The sequence below is a fragment of the Nycticebus coucang genome, chromosome 1 (genome assembly GCF_027406575.1).
Source record: "Nycticebus coucang isolate mNycCou1 chromosome 1, mNycCou1.pri, whole genome shotgun sequence".
Taxonomy (NCBI): Eukaryota; Metazoa; Chordata; class Mammalia; order Primates; family Lorisidae; genus Nycticebus; species Nycticebus coucang.
The window spans coordinates 136074364-136095458 of record NC_069780.1 but is presented as its reverse complement, the minus strand read 5'-3'; the positions used below and the strand labels follow the sequence as shown (position 1 = coordinate 136095458).

General features: G+C 36.2%; 1 protein-coding gene across 1 annotated transcript in view; it reads left to right on the top strand.

Moving 5' to 3' along the window:
• FCHO2 (FCH and mu domain containing endocytic adaptor 2) overlaps positions 1–21095 on the top strand; it is a 149189-nt gene that overhangs the window by 37218 nt on the left and 90876 nt on the right. Inside the window, exons 7-10 of the mRNA XM_053598655.1 lie at positions 4216–4357; positions 4452–4604; positions 11126–11230; positions 20092–20190. Of these exons, the coding sequence (XP_053454630.1) occupies positions 4216–4357; positions 4452–4604; positions 11126–11230; positions 20092–20190 (499 nt within the window). The remainder of the gene's footprint in view (positions 1–4215; positions 4358–4451; positions 4605–11125; positions 11231–20091; positions 20191–21095) is intronic.

Below are 21095 nucleotides of genomic sequence, written 5' to 3'. Positions count from 1 at the left end.
CCCTACTGAAATGATTAAAATGCATTAGAAATGTCTCCTGTGATTTTATAGACTGTTATTAAATATCCCTTTAAAAAATTTGTGTTGAAGAAATGTGTTCCTTGAAAACTGAGAATAAGAATACATTTAAAATGTGATGTCCTCATTGCCATAGCAACTATAGAAAGAATAATTATATAATCCAAACCATAAGAATTCTGGAAGGAGTGCCTAATCTGATTTAATTATCTAAAAATTGGATGAGTGGCGCCTGTGGCTCAGTGAGTAGGGTGCCAAACCCATATATGGAGGGTGGCGGGTTCAAACCAGACCCTGGCCAAACTGCAACAAAAAAATAGCCGGGCATTGTGGTGGGTGCCTGTAGTCCCAGCTACTCGGGAGGCTGAGGCAAGAGAATCGCTGAAACCCAGGAGTTGGAGGTTGCTGTGAGCTGTGTGATGCTACGGCACTCTACCAAGAGTGATAGAGTGAGACTCTGTCTCTACAAAAAAAAAAACTAAATAAATAAAATAAAAATTGGACGAAAGTTATATTTTAGCTAAAATTTTGAAATAGTCTAACATTTTAAAGGATTTTTGTAGTGACATTCAGTAAAATATTCTTCTATATCTGGGATTCTGACGAATGAAATTTTATATAGAATTTCATTTAGGTATTCGTATTTCCAGTGAAGTCTCTATACTAATCAACAGATGCACAATTTTGTGATACCAAAAAAGGGTTAAGAATGACTACTTTATGTTAAATGTTCTATAGTATAGTTGAAAGAGTTTAAACAAAAGTCTCCTTACTTTGTGTCCTGGGCAATGAGCAGTTGGAATCTCAGTTTATCCTCAGTGTGGCGCTATTTATTATGCATGTATTAACAGCCCACAGTAGCTAGGAAGGCTGAGGTGCTGCCACCTTTTTCTCCTAAAGGAGAACATAGACTGGTAGTTAATATATGCTTTTCAGTTTCTTCCTCCCTCACCTCTCCCTAGTGCAACTTCATTCTTCTCTTTCAGTCTCCCTTCTCACTTCTCTGACCCCGTCCTGTTTCTAGAGGCTCCATGATGATATGCCTGTTCTAAAACATAATCTCTTCTTTATTTACCACAGTAGAGGGGCCAGAAAGTTAAGTAGAATAACAAAAGGTAGCTTTAACCAATTGACAATGGTTTTATTAAGAAAATTCTAGGGCAGCGCCTGTGGCTCAAAGGAGTAGGGCACCTGCCCCATATGCTGGAGGTGGTGGGTTTGAACCCAACCCGGCCAAAAACTGCAAAAAAAAAAAAAAAAAAAGAAAGAAAGAAAATTCTAACCTGTTCTTAGTTACCAGGTGGAAGATGGTACAAAAATTAACTTTAAGAATGGTTCCTGGTGGGTGGCGCCTGTGGCTCAGTGAGTAGGGCGCCGGTCCCATATACCGAGGGTGGCGGGTTCAAACCCAGCCCCTGTTGAACTGCAACCAAAAAATAGCTGGGTGTTGTGGCGGGCGCCTGTAGTCCCAGCTGCTCCGGAGGCTGAGGCAGGAGAATCGCGAAAGCCCAAGAGCTAGAGGTTGCTGTGAGTCCTGTGACGTCATGGCACTCTACCGAGGGCGGTACAGTAAGACTCTGTCTCTACAAAAAAAAAAAAAAAGAATGTTTCCTGGTAACAAAGTTACCGACATTCTTAATGTCTTAAGAGTGTGTGCTTTTTGTAAATAACCAGCAGTATCTTATTTTTTGTTTTAGTGTCATTTCTCAAAATCATAAAGGTTTTAAATATTAATATTTTTTTTGGAGACAGAGTCTCATCCTGTCACCTTCGGTAGAGTGCTGTGGCATCACACCTCACAGCAATCTCCAACTCCTGGGCTTAGACAATTCTCTTGCCTCAGCCTCCCAAGTAGCTGGAACTACAGGCGCCCGCCACAACACCCACCTAAAATATTCATGTTTTTATTTACTGTTGTATATTTTAGGAAGAAATTGAATTTTGTCTTTCTGTTTTAAGATTTATATATATATATATTTTTAATTTATTTTTTATTTTTTATTTTTTTGAGACAGAGTCTCACTTTGTTACCCCTGGTAGAGTGCCATGGTGTTACAGTTCACAGCAACCTCAAAACTCTTGGGCATAAGCGATTCTCTTGCTTCAACCTCCCAAGTAGCTGGGACTGCAGGTGCCTGCCACAACACCAGCTATTTTTAGAGATGAGGTCTTGCTCTGGCTCAGGCTGGTCTTAAACCTGTGAGGTCAGACAGTCCACTGGCCTTGGCCTCCCAGAGTGCTGGGATTACAGGCGTGAGCCACTGCACCTGGCCTGCTTTCAGTTGTATTTAAACACCTTTTGGATTTGTCAGTTTTCTTTCTTAGTCTTATTAGTACATTTAGTAATGTATATTACTTGACCAGAAAAATATTATGTATACTGAACTTTTACAAATTGAATATTTGAAATCCCTAATGAAACCTGTATGTAAAGAAATCTTATGTTGAATTCTTTGTAGTGTAAAGAATCCTTTAGTAAAGTAAGGGAATACTCTGTCTTATCTTCTTTGTGAAGTCTACACTATCATATATCAGGTTTACATGAAGTCAGGTACATGTATTTTGGTGCTTTAGTGAGTAGATAATTTTCAGGTGTCTTTTTCTCTTGAAATTTTCCATCTACTACTTGCCAGATTTAGTACTGATTAGATTTTTACATTGTGAGCTGAAATCTAATCAGAACAGTCCTTTTCTAAGGATTTTAATTATCCTTTTTGAACTTCTTAGTAATGCATAAAATGATTATTGCCAGCTAACTTTCCTGCTGGGTAGCAGGTATAATAATTGGCACAGAGTACATGTTAGAATAAGTAATTGCTTTCTTTCCCTTCTTGCTTTAGTGAGTAATGCTGCTATTTTTTGTTTTCTATTCGAAATTTTATTGTAGAGACTACTTTAAAGCCATGCTTGAGCAAAGCATAGGACAAAATTATCCTTAGATCATTATCCACTGACCAAATCAGTTTATACTAACCATTGGCATCCTACATATTCAAGATACGAGAATATAGTAATTCTTAGATGCACTTGAGCCTAATGAACATTTTAAATCCTTAATACTGAGAAAAACTGGTAGCCCATACCCTGTAGTAGAAAGATGATTCTTATTACTGTATTGTATTTAAGTATATAGGTAGATAAAATTATACTACCCAACCAGAAGTTTCTGATAACTGCCCTAAAATAATTCTTATATAATTATTAATGATGATGACACTTAAAAATCATGTGTAGAAATTTGACTTGCTTGCTTAAATTCAGAGAAATGTTATTTTTGATGAAGCATTTTATTTATTTATTTTTTTTTGTAGAGACAGAGTCTCACTTTATGGCCCTCGGTAGAGTGCCGTGGCCTTCACGCAGCTCATAGCAACCTCCAACTCCTGGGCTTAAGCGATTCTCTTGCCTCAGCCTCCCGAGTGGCTGGGACTACAGGCACCCGCCACTGATGAAGCATTTTAAATGAAGTACTAAATAGTTTTAAGTTGAAGTTGGATAATGTAGTTAATTTTTGTTTTTTTTCTTTTTTGGTGCAGTTTGGCCAGGGCTGGGTTCGAACCCTCCACCCTCGGTATATGGGGCCGGCACTCTACTCACTGAGTCACAGGTGCTGCCCAATGTAGTTAACTTTTAATAAAAATAGATGGTGATAGAAGAGCTTCTGATAGAAATGTAAACTTTTTTTTTTTGAGACAGGGTCTCAAGCTGTTGTCTTGGGTAGAGTGCTGTGCCGTCACAGCTCACAGCAACCTCCAACTCTTGGGCTCAAGCTATCCTCTTACCTCAGTTTTTCTATTTTTGTAGAGACGGGGTCTTGCTTTTGCTCAGGCTGGTCTGGAACTTGTGAGCTCAAGCAGTCCACCTGCCTTGGCCTCCCAGAGTGCTAGGAGACATGTAAATTAACCAGTGAGCTCAGCAATTAACACAATATAATTAAGTAAGAGGGGGCTGTGGCAAGACCTGTGATATGCAATTAACCCATTTCTATGTGTCTGAGGTCCAAAAATATTTTAAATAACCAGAAATCAAAAGTCAAAGACAGTTTCTTAGTCATTTCATTCATTATTTATCTTAATTTTATCTATTGCCTAAAAAGATTCCTGGATATACCGTTATTATTTCTATTGGTTTCACCTTAGAACCTTAAACTTTTTTTTCCTTTTAGTAGATTATTGCCATGTTTTTCCTTTTCCTTAGAACATTTGCACCAGTGTGGGATGTGTTCAAAACATCTACAGAGAAATTAGCAAATTGTCACTTGGATCTTGTTAGAAAATTACAAGAATTAATAAAGGAAGTTCAGAAGTATGGAGAAGAACAAGTAAAATCTCATAAAAAGGTATCAGTTTTTTTTTCTTATTAAAGGATTGATTGGTCAAATATTGAGTGTTTTACAGTTCAGTCATTTTGATGAATCATTTCATACCAAACAGACTAAAGAAGAAGTTGCAGGAACTCTGGAAGCTGTCCAAACCATTCAGAGCATAACTCAGGCTCTCCAGAAATCCAAGGAAAATTACAATGCCAAATGTGTAGAACAGGAGCGTTTGAAAAAGGAAGGAGCTACACAAAGAGAAATAGAGAAGGTAATTATAATAAAAATAGCACCTTTGTGGTTTCAAAGCACTTTGACATACAAGACTGTATCACATTAAAATATGATCTCATTTTAAAATGAAGACAGTTGGAGCTCCATCTTGTCTCTTGGCCATCTGAGACATGGCTTGTGTTCATAAGTTCCTATTAAATGTTTCTTTCTGAGAATCTGGGTATGAAGAATCTTTCTGCAGCCTGTCAGCTGCTTTGGCCTTCATGGGTAGGTTTCCATAGGCCTGATCACCGTGGAACAGTATCTGTTAGAATTCTAACAACGCCATCTTTGCTTCCTGCCCCCTTCTTCCTGCCCCCCATTTTCTTTGCTTCCTGCCCCCTTCTTCATTTTCAGATTTATAAGTACTATGTCTTATGTAGCTCATTGGAAAGCTCATTTGTGGTTTTGTGCTGAGTCTGTGCTCCCAGGATGTTAATCCTCAAACTTTACTTAGAATAAAATGAACTTTAAATTTTGTTATGTTACAGTGCCTGTTATTTAACCTTTCAGTTGACAGGTATCAGAATGAATAGAGGAAAGAAAGGCATAGAAAATTCTCTGAGTCATAAAAATTTAAAAAATAAAAATGAAGACAGGGTACTCCAATAGTGATTTACCTAACTAACATAGGAGATTTATAAAATGTGTTATCTGGTAAATAGATTAGCTAACACATGAAAATCATTTTGTATGTCAGTGACACATTTGCAGGATATTTTTAGAGTAAGATAATTCATGAGATAACTGCTCAGTATAAGATTTAACAATGAGGTAAAAAAATTTTTTGAAGCAAGATTTTGTTATACTTGGAAAGGCATAGATACTAAAAGATAAGCTTTGAGTATATGTTGTGGGTGATTTATTGCTGACTTTGACCACATTTAGTTGCATTGTGGTAAACCACAACCTTTTCCCCCACTCAGACTTTAATTGAAAGTAGGTTTTTTCCTCCTTCTAAAATATTTTGAACTAACCATTCACTTGTTTCATGTGGTATGTACATGTATCTCATTTAGGAATAAGCCATGGTTATATTCAAGGGTTTTAAGTTGGTGGTTGAAATCTAGCCTATGTTTCATTTGTCTTTCCTTGGATGGGCAACTCAGAGTAAGGGGTGCTTTTCTCTAATTGGTCTGCTTAGAGGTGGCATCTCTGCTTGTGATGCTAGATGTTGTTAGTGGGTGCTCTAATTTATAGTATATTCTAATCTAGGTCTTAGTAAGTAATTTATTTTGGCCTATAATAATAAGCTTTTTATTAACATAAATGTAGATCTTTTTTTTAAGGCAAGTTCTCTGAGTCATTTTTCCTTTGGTGAACTTGAAAATGTAAATACTATGGCCTTTATAAGATAGTATGCTTCTCATCCTCGTTCACAAATACTTATTTTTTTCAAACATAATCTAGTAGCTCATGTTTATGGACAATGACTAAGTACTTATTTTTATATGTATTTATTTGTTTCTCAAGATTGTACTAGAAAAGTTATAGGCGCTTAAGCAGAAATATTTGTGATAATGTATCAATAAATTAATTTGTAATGCTAAGAAAATGAATAGAATTTGGGATTTGTCTTATTATCAATAGGCTTATGTATAAAAGCCATTCTTTTATTTATGAGAAGAAATGTAACTGTTGCTTTCCAAGCATAGTTTCCTTTTAAAAACAAATGCTTTAACTTCCTTTTTAGTAATGACTTTACAAAAGTGGCCAAGTTTGTTACTGCCAGGGCATTCTGTTTTCTGTAATTCTGCCTTAAGAATTTATAGTACTGCTAAGCATATATGCTATTTAAAAAGTTGTTTTGACTTAATAATTTAGTATTGTTGTGTACTCTAATTTCCAATGAGAGATGTTTGTTGCTTTTAAAAAATACAGATGTTTCTAGTACAAAATAGTCTAAAATTACCTCTACATCCTTTTATATAATACTCAGTTTTCTTTAAATTTGTTTTTGTCCTTCTTAAAACAGCTTGTAAATCGACAAATTATTTTTAAAATTTCATTCCTTATTATTAGTTAGTGCTTTTTAAGTTTTTTAAAGATGTTTCCTTTCTTTTCTTTCTTTCTTTTTTTTTTGAGACAGTTTCACTCTGTTGCCTCAGGCTAGAGTGCTGTGTCAGCCTAGCTCACAGTAACCTCAAACTCTTGGGTTCAAGAAAAAAGATCCTCCTGTCTCACTGTCTTGAGTAGCTGGGACTTAGAGATGCCCACCACAACACTGGCTAATTTTTCTACCTTTTTTTAACTTTTTAAAAACATTTTTTCTGTTTTTAGTAGAGATGAGGTCTCGCTTTTGCTCAGGCTGGTCTTGAACTCCTGAGCTCAAGTGATCTTCCTACCTCAGACTCTCAGAGTGTAGGATTTCAAGAGTGAGCTACCGCACCCAGCTCCAGGATGCTTCTCAAAGCTGGTTTATAATTTCCTTACATTATTGGCATATTCATTTTACCTTTCAGGAGTGAGAGCTGGTGTAAAAAATATAAGTTGGAGCTTAAAAAAGGGTATCCTTTTTCTTCTTTCATGCTTTTGAATAAGAGAAATGGAATTTTATAGTTTCCTGGTATCAGAGTGTATGCCCCACAAAACTTACCTGTTTATCATTTTGAGTAGATCCAGATCTTAACCATTGAGGTAAAGATAATTTTATGGCCAGAAGTAGTAAACAAATAAGTTAGTATGCTGAGTTGAATGGTTAGACCAAGATTTATGGTGAGACCATCTTGGTAAGAAAATATGCTGGTGTAAATATTTTAAATTAATATTGTTAATCCTTTTGACTCCGTAAGGATTTGAGTAGCAAAAATAGTTGGAATTTTAGATCCTATTTGAGTATAGGAAGAGGAAATTATGCTGTAGGAGCTTTTTCCATTAAAGATCTATAACGTAGGGCGGCGCCTGTGGCTCAAGGAGTAGGGCACCGGTCCCATATGCTGGAGGTGGCGGGTTCAAACCCAGCCCCGGCCAAAAACCACAAAAAAAAAAAAAAAAAGATCTATAACGTATGATGAATAAGTTGTGAAATATTTAGTTGGTTTGTACTCTAGAAATACATTTCTTTTATAAAAAGTAATGTTCCTGTGAGTGTATGATGCCCCATAATCATATCATTGTATACAGTTATGATTTAAAAAAAAAAAAGTAATGTTCCTTTAGGCAGTCACCTCCTTTTTAAAATTAGGTTATAAATTCCTTGTGAATCAGAAACCATCATTGTATTGTGTATGTTTACTTAGAAAATAATCAGAACAAAATCTTACTGGGATTTTTTCAGTTCATAATAAAAATTACTTTGAGTTTGTTTTAGCTATAAGCTTTAGAATAAATTCTTTCTTTTTAAATGATTGGTCCAAATGTTTGTTTTTCTAATTTACTATCATAGTATGAATTGATAATTTACATACAATAGTACATGTTATAGTTCCTAGCTTATTACCATGTTAGATGCTATGAAGGATATTAAAGCTTAAATATATGTTATCACCTCTGTCTTCAAGAAGCTTCCTTTTTCTTAGAGAACAAAGACATTAAATAGCATAGAACAAGAGGCTAAAGAGAGTGAATGGTAAGCTGAGAAAGCAAAGTATCTTATTTTGTATAAAATCCATAAAAAGAGAACTCATAGAAAGAGAAGATTACATGTAAGATCTCATGAAATAAATTACTTTTATTTATTTTTTTTTTGTAGTTTGAGTATTTTTTTTTTATTAAGTCATATACACATAGATCATGAATACATTTATGCATACATGGGGTACAGTGTGTTGATTTTTTTTATACAATCTGACGTGCTTACATCAAACCAATCAGCATAGCTTTCGCCTCATTTCCTTGATCATTGCGTCAAGACATTTATGTTCTACACTTGACAGATTTGACTTGTACCCTTGCAATATGCTCCGTAGGTGTGGTCCTGCCATTTACCCTCCCTCTATCAAACCTTCCCTCTCCCCTCCCTTCCCACTTCATTTCTCTCCTTCATCCTGGGCTATAGTTGTGTTACATCTTTCATAAGAAACTTTGAGTAAATATAAGTTGGTTTCATAGAAGTGCTGAATACATTGAATACTTTTTCTTCCATTCTTGAGATACTTACTAAATCATTTCTATATTTTTGTAATTTTCTGTTTTTATAAGTTTCCTTTCAAATTGTACACATCTCTAGTAGGAGTGATCACAACATATGTCTATCAATAGCTGGCACATAAATTATTATTATTATTATTATTATTATTTGCAGTTTTTGGCCAGGGCTGGGTTTGAACCCACCACCTCCTTGCAATATGCTCCGTAGGTGTGGTCCTGCCATTTACCCTCCCTCTATCAAACCTTCCCTCTCCCCTCCCTTCCCACTTCATTTCTCTCCTTCATCCTGGGCTATAGTTGTGTTACATCTTTCATAAGAAACTTTGAGTAAATATAAGTTGGTTTCATAGAAGTGCTGAATACATTGAATACTGTAGGTTGTTTATTGCTCTTGTATAAATTGAAAACATACCATTACAATTGTTTCTAAAATAAATTCTAGCAAACTTGGTTATCTGGGCTTTCAGGGAGGGTACTTAGTAAATTCTAAATATCCTTTTCATCTAATTGTTATATGAAAGGGCTGGGATGTTATAAGAAGTGATACATTGTCAAAAGGTTGGAAGTAGAAAAAATAATAAAAGAAAGTTTTCTAGGAGCAAACTAGAAAATTTTACATGTTTTAGACACTTTCTCCAGGGATGGACAGCTCAGTACAACTCAATAACTCAGATATGTCCTTATATAATAGCAAAATATGGCAGCATATATTCTTGTCCTATGATAGTCCTTGTTAGAAACTGTAATAATAGCAGGATACTATTTATTTTATAAATTTAGCTATGTGCCAGACCTTGTCCTGAGCGTTTTATATAATAACATTTCATCGATACCACAGCTTTAAAAAAATAGATGGTATTGTTCCCATTTTAGAAGTGAGATAACTATATAGAAGTCAAAGACAAGGTCAAATGGGTAGTATAATCGTTCTCCTTTTTATCTGTATTTCCCTTTTCTTGGTTTCAGTTACTACAATACAGTACAGTAACATATTTTGAGAGAAAGATCACTTTCACATAACTTTTATTGTAGTATATTGTTATAATTGTTCTATTTTATTATTAGTGATTGTTAATCTCCTGTCCCTAATTTACACATTAAACTTTATCACAGGTATATATGTAATAGGAAAAAGCATAGTGTAGGGTTCAGTACCATCTGGGGTTTCAGGTATCCACAGGGGAATCTTGGAATGTATCCCCCACAGATAAGGTGGGACTATTGTAAATGGGAGAGTCAGAACATTTTTCTTTTGAGATGATCTTGGTCTGTTGCCTGGGCTAGAGTGCAGTGGCATCATCATAGCTTACTGCAACCTCAAACTCCTGGGCTCAAGCAATTGTTTTGCTTCACCCTCCCAAGGAACTGGGACTATAGGGGACACCACCACAGCTAATTGTATATATTTTTTAATACAAATAGGTTTTCACTATGTTGGTCAGAGTTGTTCTCAAACTCCTAGCCTTAAATGATCCTCTTGCCTTGGCCTCCCAAAGTGCTGGTATTATAAGCATGAGCTAGTCTGCCTAGGCTGATCTTCTTTAAACTCTTACTCCACCCTCATTACCACATCTTCTTATGTACAGATAGATCAGTCCTTTGAAAATAGTCAAGTTTCATGATAACATGTGTCTGCCCCAGCCTGTATGCTATATGTAATCTTTTCTGTCCTTGAATGTCTGTCTTTTCTAGAATGTATCTTGACTTCTCTGGCTTTGTTACTTTCTATCAGTTTCCAGCTATTTATGTATAGGTTGTACAATATTGTTACTATATAATTATCTTAATGTTCTTCACTGCCTAATGTTTAATGTTGTTATTCATTTTTTGTCGAATAACTTTGGTAAAACTAACATTTTAGTAACAGTTTTCTTCAGAAATATAAGTCTTGAAAAAATAGGCAAAGATTAAAAACAAATTTCTCTGTTTTGTGGGGTATAATGGAAACAGAAATTTCAAAATTTCAGTTCTCTCAACTTTTGAGCTAGGTATATAGTCTTTAAGACATTATAAACATTACATGAAATTTGTGTATGTATGGGGGGAGGAAGAAAGACTCACAGGTGTAGAAAGGAGTGTCAAACATGTTCTGAGAGTATTATGACAATTTTATATATTGTCAGGAAATTCTTATAGTGTGTTAACATATCCTTAGTAACATTGTATCATTATAACTGGATTATATAATCTTACTCTGGGATATAAAAAGAGAGTATTTTAACTATTATAAGGACATTCCATAAAACAAAGGAAAATCATAGTTTTATTCCTGAGTTGTATGACTATAACAAAAAATGGAGGGCTTTATAACAGGCGCTAAAGTTAGTTATGTGTCACATTGAACTCTTAAAATGGATTTTAATTTGTTATTTTGTATTGTTTTAGGCAAGAAAAAAATGCACAGTTAAAAGTGTTTTTGTTTTATTACAGGCAGCTGTTAAATCTAAGAAAGCTACAGATACTTATAAACTCTATGTGGAAAAATATGCATTAGCAAAAGCTGATTTTGAACAGAAGATGACAGAAACAGCTCAGGTTGGTATTTTAAGGCTTTAAATCGGAAAACAGGATATTTATATTTGTGTATACTGATAAAATGTTAATTTTTCTATCATATAATTTTTTAGTATTAGAAATACTAAATACTGGGCAGCGCCTGTGGCTCAGTGAGTAGGGTGCCAGCCCCATATACCGAGGGTGGCGGGTTCAAACCCGGCCCCGGCCAACCTGCAACAAAAAATATAGCCAGGCGTTGTGGCGGGCGCCTGTAGTCCTAGCTACTCAGGAGGCTGAGGCAAGAGAATCGCCTAAGCCCAGGAGTTGGAGGTTGCTGTGAGCTGTGTGATGCCATGGCACTTTACCCAGGGCGATAAAGTGAGACTCTGTCTCTACAAAAAAAAAAAAGAAATACTAAATACTAAAATCCATAATATCAGTGTTTTATTGATGTTGTTTAAAAAAATCCATCTTCTTTTGAAGATTGGGAACCAAGATACAATAATTATAATGTCCTAGGAATTATACAAATAGAAGAGACTGTTTAAAGTGCAGTAGTTTATGCCTATAATCTCAGAACTTTGGGAGATCGAGGCAGAAGGATCACTTGAGGCCAGGAGTTTAAAACTGGCTTCGGCAACATAGCAAGATCTTGTCTCTATAAAATACTAAAAACAGGAGGGTGCCTGAAACTCGGTGGTTACCATGCTGGCCACATGCACTGGGGCTGGTGGGTGCGAACCTGGCGTAGGCCTGCTAAACAACAACAACAACAAAAAAATAGCTGGGCATTGTGGCAGGTGCGGTAGTCCCAGCTACTAGGGAGGCTGAGACAAGAGAATCCCTTGAGCCCCAAGAGTTTGAGGTTGCTGTGAGTTATGATGCCATAGCACTCTATAGAGGGTGACAAAGTGAGACCCTGTCTCAATTAAAAAAAAAAAAAAAATCAAACAGGCTCGGCAACTGTAGCTCAGTGAGTAAGGCCCCAGCCACATACACCAAGGCTGGAGGGTTTGAGCCCAGCCCGGGCCTGCTAAACAACAATGACAACTGCAACCAAAAAAAAAAAAAAAAAAAAAAAAAATAGCCGGGCATTGTGGCAGGCACCTGTAGTCCCAGCTACTTGGGAGGCTGAGGCAAGAGAATCGCTTAAGCCCAAGAGTTTGAGGTTGCTGTGAGCTGTGATGCCACTGCACTCTACTGTGAGCAACATAATGGGACTCTGTTTCAAAAGAAAACAAAACAAAAAGCACAAACAACCCAAAGTTAGCTAACTGTGGTGGTATGCACCTGTTGGTCCTACCTACTTGAGAGGCAGAGGCAGGAGGATTGGTTGAGCCTAGGAATTTGAGGCTGCAGTAAGTGCCATACCCTGGCACTCCAGCTTGTGAGACAAAGCGAGACCCTGTGTCTTAAAAAATAAAAAGATAATTGGGTAAAATGAAGGCATTGGTAGATAATGAAGACAGTGTTGGTTGTTAGCCTTGTATGAATTTTAAAATTTATTTGTTTAAGACAAAAGTCGAAGTAATTCAGTGCTAATACTATGTAAGTAAAATAACTAAAAGCCCTTGCTCTCATAGAATTTACATTTAGCCGAAGGAAGATAGACAAAAATGTCTGCCTTCTATTAGGTTGTGATAACTCCAGACCTGGTTTAAGTTGGGTGCCTTTTATGAATCTTACCTAACACTTCCACCCTTACACTTCATGTCCTCTTTCTTACTTTCCTCCTTAACACTTACCATTATTTTGCATACCAGAAATCTTATTTCCTGTGTCAATCATGTCAGTTTAGGTATGCAGAGGTGACTAAGGGCCCCAGAAGTCTCAGTGGTTACAAACAAGGGTTTGTTTCTTTTTCATGCTGCATGTTCATCGTGGGTTGGCTGCAGCTTGTCTATATTGTCTTCATTCTCTGAGACTGGTGGATGAACTACTTTTTGGAACATTCTTAGTTATCATGTCTGATAACTAAGGGCCTAGGAACACAGTGAGACACATTGGCTCTTTTACCATATTTTTTATTGTCTGTCTTCCCTCACTAAAATCTCAGTTCTGGGAAAGCAGGGATTAATTGGTTTAGTTTACTGTTCCTCAGCATTTAAAATAGTTCCCAGCACTCAGTAAGTATGAAAGAAGGACTTAATGAATCAGATTTTTTGAGCTCTAGGCCTTCATTTTGTTTTCCACTTTGAAGTGATGAATGATTTATGTCTCATAAACCAAAGCCAAAGCCTTGCATATTGGTTTGGGTATTACATATATACACATCCATCTTTACCTACTATGTCATAGGCTCTGTGCAAGATGATGGGTGTATACAGTATATATGTAGATAACAAAAATATCTCCCTGTTCCAGGTGGAGTTTATAGAGTAGAGGGAGGGAGACAGACACTGAATACATGCTTAAATATCAAGTTTATAAATTAAAAGTGTTACGAAGGAAACAGACATGAGACAGAATAATAGGAGTGACCTAATTTGGATTAGGGAGTCATAAAAGGCCTTTTTGCAGAAGTGACATTTAAAACTGAGGCCTGAGGAATGAGTAATAGGGCAAGAGTGTTCCTAGCTTTGAGGACCATGGGTATGAAGGTATGAATGCCTAGTGTTGTAAAATGCTTACTAAAACTGAGTAAGGGGGATAGTAGTGAGGAATGAGATTGAAGAGATAGAAATGAGGTTAAAGAGGTAGGTAAGCACCAGGTTTTATTTAGTAAAGATTATGTTTTCTTCTCAGAGCAGCTTGAACCAAAGGGTTTTAGGCAGGGATGTGATCTTATCTTCATTTTAAAAGATAAGTCTATCACTTTTGATAAGAATGGATTATAGTATGGCCAAGGGAATATTGGTAGTCCAGTAGTCAAGTGAAGGCTAGTGTGGTGGACATAGAGAAGGAAAAAAGTGAGGGTGTTGGAGGTGGCAGGGTTAGGGTGGGTTCAGGAATTCTAAGGGAGATGATGATCACTTCCAGGTTTTATCTTGTTAAGTCTATTTGGACAGAGACAAATGGGGAAGACTAGATCAATTGTTAGTTTGATGGGAGGGAAGAGAATCAGATGTTTAATTTTGAACATAATAATTTTGAGATTCCTAAGAGATACCAAGTAGGAAATTTTGGAGGAGCCAAGTAATCTGGGCTGGACATGATGACTATAATCCCTTGTCTACAATTCTGAATCTCAAAAGCTCTGAAAACCAAAAGGCTTTTTTTAAAGATTGATTTGGCAACAGAACTTGATCTGAAGTGGTATGAGGCTGTTTATAGTCTTTATTTATCCTACATATATTTCCCTGTAGAAATATATGTGTGTTTGATAAACAGATGCCACTATGGATCCTTCTGGTAGTCTTATGAAAAATACTGTATTTTTTGTAATACCATCTCTCTTTATTTAAAAAGTAAAAGACCTGGGCAGCTCCCATAGTTCAGTGGTTAGGGAACCAGCCACGTACACTGAGGCTGGAGGGTTTGAACCTGGCTCGGGCCACCTAAAATAGCAATGACAACTGCAACAACAACAACAACAAAATACCCGGGCATTGTGGCAGGTGCCTGTAGTCCCAGCTACTTGGGAGGCTGAGGCAAGAGAATCGCTTAAGCCCAAGAGTTTGAGGTTGCTGTGAGCTGTGACACTACAGTACTCTACCCAGGGCGTCAGCTTGAGACTGTCTCAAAAAAAAAAAGAAAAAAGAAAAAAGTAAAAAACCTTTGAATTCCCAAACTCTCCTGGTCCCAAAGGTTTTGAATAAAGGATTATATGCCTGTATGAAATAGGGTGTTGTAAGTACACAAAGCCCTGGTAATGTCTCCTTTGGTTTGTGTGTTGAGAAGAAGAAAGGGCCTCAGGACTACGCTCTGAGAGACTCATTATGGAGAATTTGGTAGAGGAAGAGATGCTGAGACCCAAGTAGGAGAAACCAAAGGAGGAAAGCGAGTAAATGTAATGTTATGGCAGCTGTAAAAGAAGCTTAAAGTAGAAGGGTTTAGTTATGTTAAATGAGGCTCCAAGTCTAGTCTGTCTTTAGCAGCTGAAGTCATTACAGACTTGAGCAAGTGCTCTGTTGTCTTTTAAATTGTAGGGGCACTCAATTATAAAGCATTTATTTATTTTCTCTTTAAAATGATTAGTTTCTATCAGTGAATATGTTTGCCTTTTAATTACTTAAATTGAAAAAAATAGGAGTTAGAATTTGTTAGAGTCAGGGTTTTTGTTTGTTGATGTTACTTTATGAAAAAGAATATTCAGCACTCATCTTTCCATCTCCTTATTCTGCTTCCCTATTACATTTTTTTCCAAAATGGCATTTTAATTGTTCTGCTATTTTCAAGATGGAAACATTAATTTATTTGAGAAGATGTGTAACCGTGCTGTTTTAAAAGAAAGATGATGTTATACTTTGGTTAGCATATTTTATATGTTTGGTTTTTCTTGTGTTTCTTTGTTTCTGTCTCAGCCTCTCTCTGTATCATACACACAAAACTGCAGATCAGGTTAACTATTGTTTCTTAATAGAGAGTAGACTTTATTTTGGATTATTTAGAAATCTAAAAGAATCCTTTTACTTCTCCACTTTTCCTTTGTTCTAGATCAGGTTGACCTAATCACAGTAGGAAGGAACCTGATGGTGTAGTGAAAATAAAATTTGAGTGGCAGGACCTGTATTTACTCTTAGGAAAAGATAAATTGAGTCCCTGTGGTAAAGGGGTTAGAATTTACTTAAGAGTATCTGTGATTTGCGTTTTTTCATTTAGGTTGAGAATAAGAATGATTGAATTGTGACTTCTCTTCATACTCATGCTTTTATCAGGATTAGTTAATGGGACGCTTGAAAAGACTTTGAAACAGAATATGGAGGTTTTTTTACTTTAAAGCTGTGAGATGGCTAGTTTATGGAAACTTTGAAATTTGCTAAGCAACATCCTCAGATTAAAGATTTTTAGGATTAGAGTACTTATATATATTTTTATTGGCTGACAGAATTGTACAGTGCGTGTGTCACTTAACAAAGGGAATACTCTTCTGAGAAATGTGTCTAGGTGATTTCATCATTGTGCAGACATCATAGAGTAATAACTATACAAACCTAGATGGTATATAGCCTATTACACACTTACATAGGATACAAACCTATATATCATTGTTACTGTACCGAATGCTAGGCAGTTGTAACACAATGGTAAATATTTGTGTATGTAAGCATAGAGAAGATACAGTACAGATATAGTTACAGTATAAAAGATAAAAAGAAATTAAATCAGTAATAAGTTAGCTCTAGCTTACAGTAACTTTTTTTTTTTTTTTTTTTGAGACAGAGTCTCCCTTTGTCACCCTTGGTAGAGTACTGTGGCATCATAGCTCACAGCAAACTCAAACTCTTGATCTCAAGTGATCCTCCTGTCTCAGCCTCCTGAGTAGCTGGGACCACAGGCACCTGCCACAATGCCCTATTTTTTAGACACAGGGTCTCGCATTTGCTCAGGCTGGTCTCAAACCTGTGAGCTCTGGCAATCCACACACTTCAGCCTCCCAGAGTGGTGGGATTACAGTCGTGAGCTGCCTCACCTGGCCTGTAACTTTTTTACTTTGTAAACTTTTAGACTCTTTTATGATAACACTTAGCTTAAAACACAAACACATTATACAACTGTACAAATACATTTTTTATATCCTTTTTTATGAGTTTTTTGTATTTTTTTTTTTTTTTAACTTTTTTGCTAAATGTAAGACAAACACATACATTAGCCTGGGCCTACACAGGCTCAGGATCATCAGCACCACTGTCTTTCATCTCCACATTTTGTTCCACTGGAAGTTCTTCAGGGGTGAATACTACTCATGAAGCTGTCACCTCTTATGATGAAATGATTTCTTTTGTAATATTGAAAGACCTGAGGCCTGTTTTACAGTTGACTTTTAAAAAATACATAGCAGGAGTACACTCTAATGATTAAAAATATAGGGTAGTAAATATATAACACCAGTAACACAGTGGGTATATTATCATTATAAACACATTAACTGCTATGTGAATTGTATTAACTTAGGCTAGTTTTGAGCCCAGGGACTCATGATGCGTGTATAAATTGACCTGTATGATCTAATAAAACACTGTGACCCCAAGGAAAACATTTTTTTTTCCTAGTGGGACAGTCAGTGTGTTAATTATCACATACTGTATATCATTGTATGTGCTATACAATACTTTTATAGGACTGGCATTGTAGTGTTTACTAGCATCACCATAAACACGTGGCTAATATGTTGCATGAAGACCTCTCTGCTGTTATTCAGCCATAGGAATTCTTCATCTCGGTTATACTCTTTGGGGACCACTGTTGTTTTTGGCGTCCATTGTTGACTGAAACATCTTTACGTGTTGCATGACTTACTTCAAAAAAAAACTAATGTAACAATAAATGTGAACCCAGTGAATTTGAAATTGCAAAGGAGAAAAAGCCTGTCTAATTTGTTGAATAAAGTTCATTTATTTATACTCAAACTTGTGAGACTATATTTATTTTCCATTGCTGAATTAGTCACTGATTTTGAGGAATTAGGATAGTTAGCAGTGCCTTCTCCTTTCAAAACCTCCACAGTTTTAAAATTAAAATTGTATCTGAATTGTGCTTTGAGTTTCTGTGTGAATTCATGCTTTAAGGTTTTTCTGAGCAATTAAGGATCTGACTTATTTGGTGTAGCTTTTTAAAAAAGGAATGAAGAGACATTTCTTTGGAGTTAGAGGAGTCATCCATATAAAATTAATGGCTACCTACTATGAGAACATATCTTCTTCATGTGCTGTAATTTAAGCTGAGGGCCATTTCTTAACTTTGAATAGAATTATCCTCCGACTGAACGTTTCTCACTTCTTGAGAGTAATTCAGGATCTTGAAATATTGGTACAATATTCTTAATGACTTGATCAAAATTAGTCAATGACAAACATCCCATTTTCATTCTGCCATTTCTCATGAATAAAATTGATTTAAGTTTTTGTACTGTTGTAGTATTACTATCAAAACTGCATTTATGATTATTCCTCAAAACGGGATTTTGGGTTTTTTTTTCTTTTTTTTTTAGAGATTTTATGCCTTTTATACAAATGTAGACATCATTTGGCTTAGGGATTTCTCGTCATCTAACTCAGTGCTGAAGAAGTTTTGATATTAAATATGGGGAATATGAGAGAATGTTATTTGATAAATTAAGTAGAGAAAAATAATAAGGCATTTAGGATTCCTTAGAACTAGTTTAATTTGGCTGCAGAATTAGGTAATCAGGTTTGTGCAGTAGAAATGACAAATGTATTTTGTTTGAAAGTGAGTTCAGCATTTTCCAAATTCTGTTTTGAGGAATATTATTGTTCTATGAGATATTTTTTTTGTAGAGACAGAGTCTCACTTTATGGCCCTCGGTAGAGTGCCGTGGCCTCACACAGCTCACAGCAACCTCCAACTCCTGGGCTTAAGCGATTCTCCTGCCTCAGCCTCCCGAGTAGCTGGGACTACAGGCGCCCGCCACAACGCCCGGCTATTTTTTGGTTGCAGTTTGGCGGGGGCCGGGTTTGAACCCGCCACCCTTGGTATATGGGGCCGGCGCCTTACCGACTGAGCCACAGGCGCCGCCCGTTCTGTGAGATATTAATAGATATTCAGGGAAGAAGAAAACAAAAGGGTTGTGAGGTCAAAGAAATTTGCTGTGCTAAGCAAAGTGAAAAAAAAGTGTCACTATTTCGGTATCTCCTAGAGGTTTGATATGGTTATTGTGAAGCCAATCTAGTAGTGTTTTTCTCTTTAGGGAATATCAGAATAACTTGGAAATTTTTTCCAAACAACATTATTTTTTCCCACCTCCATCCCCCTGGTAGTACTGGAGGATCTATGTGTTTCGTAGTTTGAAAACACTCCGTAAGTGATCTGATCCTTTAGTTGAGAACTACCAGGATGGAGAATATAGGCTTTCCCAAATTTCTTTGGTCACAGACTCTTTTGGGAGATTGTGCTATAACATTTCAAGGATAAGACATTTCTGAAATCTGTGCGCTAGATTATATGTAAAGTCTCCATAAATAGATTATGGGTTTTTTTTGTACAACTAATTCTTTTTCAAACTCTTCTCTGTTGACTTTTCTAACACTTTTGTCTTTTGGAGCTCCTTCTAAATTTTCTGATCATGATTATAGATTTTAACGTATAGTATCTTCAGAATCTGGGAGAATTCAGGTTTGCCTAAGAAATGGCATAATAAAAAGTTATTTTTTCTCAGTGCTATATTTTAGTTTATTTACTAAACCCATTTGTCTAGAGGCATTATTAAGCTTTATGTAAAATAACTTATTGAATTTCATTATGTATGTTGAGATGATTTTTATCTTATTATTTTATTTATTGATTGATTGATACAAAGTCTCACTATGGCACACTCAGTAGAGTGCCGTGGCATCACAGCTCACAGCAACCTCAAACTCTTGGGCTTAAGTGATTCTCTTGCCTTAGCCTCCTGAGTAGCTGGGACTACAGGTGCCCACAACAACGCCCGGCTATTTTCTGTTATGGTTGTCATTGTTGTTTTAGCTGGCCTGGGTTGGGTTTGAACCCGCCAGCTGGCACCCTAACTACTGAGCTACGGGCGCCACCTTATTTTATTATTTTAAATTTTATTTTATGTTTTTTAGAGATGGGAGTCTCTTTATGTTGCCTAGGCTGGCCTTGATCTAAGCTCAAGAGATCCTTTTGCCTCAATCTCCTGGGTAGCTAGGATTACATGTGTGTGCCACCACATCCAGCTTTTATTGAGATGATTTCTAAAAGTTCTTTTGATTCCAGAGTATATATGTATGTATCTATATGTATGTATTGTAAGTATGTAACTTTTCCTATTTGCTACCCAGAAATTTCAAGATATTGAAGAAACTCATCTCATTCACATAAAGGAAATTATAAGATCCTTGTCAAATGCTATAAAGGAAATTCATTTGCAAATAGGCCAGGTGAGTTTTTTTTAACTTTGTGTTTCTTGCATTTATGAAAATTTTATGCTCATTTATGGCACTTTAAAATATTTATCATGGGCGGCGCCTGTGGCTCAGTGAGTAGGGCGCCGGCCCCATATACCGAGGATGGTGGGTTCAAACCCAACCCCGGCCAACCTGCAACAAAAAAATAGACAGGCATTGTGGCGGGTGCCTGTAGTCTCAGCTGCTGGGGAGGCTGAGGCAAGAGAATCACATAAGCCCAAGAGCTGGAAGTTGCTGTGAGCCGTGTGATGCCACGGCACTCTACCAAGGGCAGTAAAGTGAGACTCTGTCTCTACAAAAAAAAAAAAATAATAATAATAAAATATTTATCATGCTGTGCAAATGTATAAGTATGACTAAATTATTCCAGATTAAAAACATGTATTTACATATATTAAATATAAAATAAACTGGGTTTTTGTTCATTTAGCTACCAGGGATAATAATTCAAATTAATTTTTTTTTTTGGGGGGGGCTGGGGCTGGGTTTGAACCCACCATCTCCAGCATATGGGGCTGGTGCCTTACTTCTTTGAGCCACAGGCGCCACCCCAAATTAATTTTTTAAATTAACTATACTCAGTTTTCTTTATATTATAGTTCTGAAATTACCGATTTTTGAATATTTCTTTTTTCAAGTTTTACTATTTTAAAATTCAGAGCAGCAACTTAGTAGGTAGAACTTGTACTTAGAAATATTTCCAAAATATAAAAGAGGTTTAATGATGAACAGTTTGGGGTAAATTAGAATATAGTAGAGAAAGATAGTCTATTCTTCTTTATTATTAAAAACCAAAACTATTTTTATTGTTCACATAGGTTTATATAAGCTTTATTTATCATAAGAATTATGTCTCTAAAATACTCAAGGATGGTAGC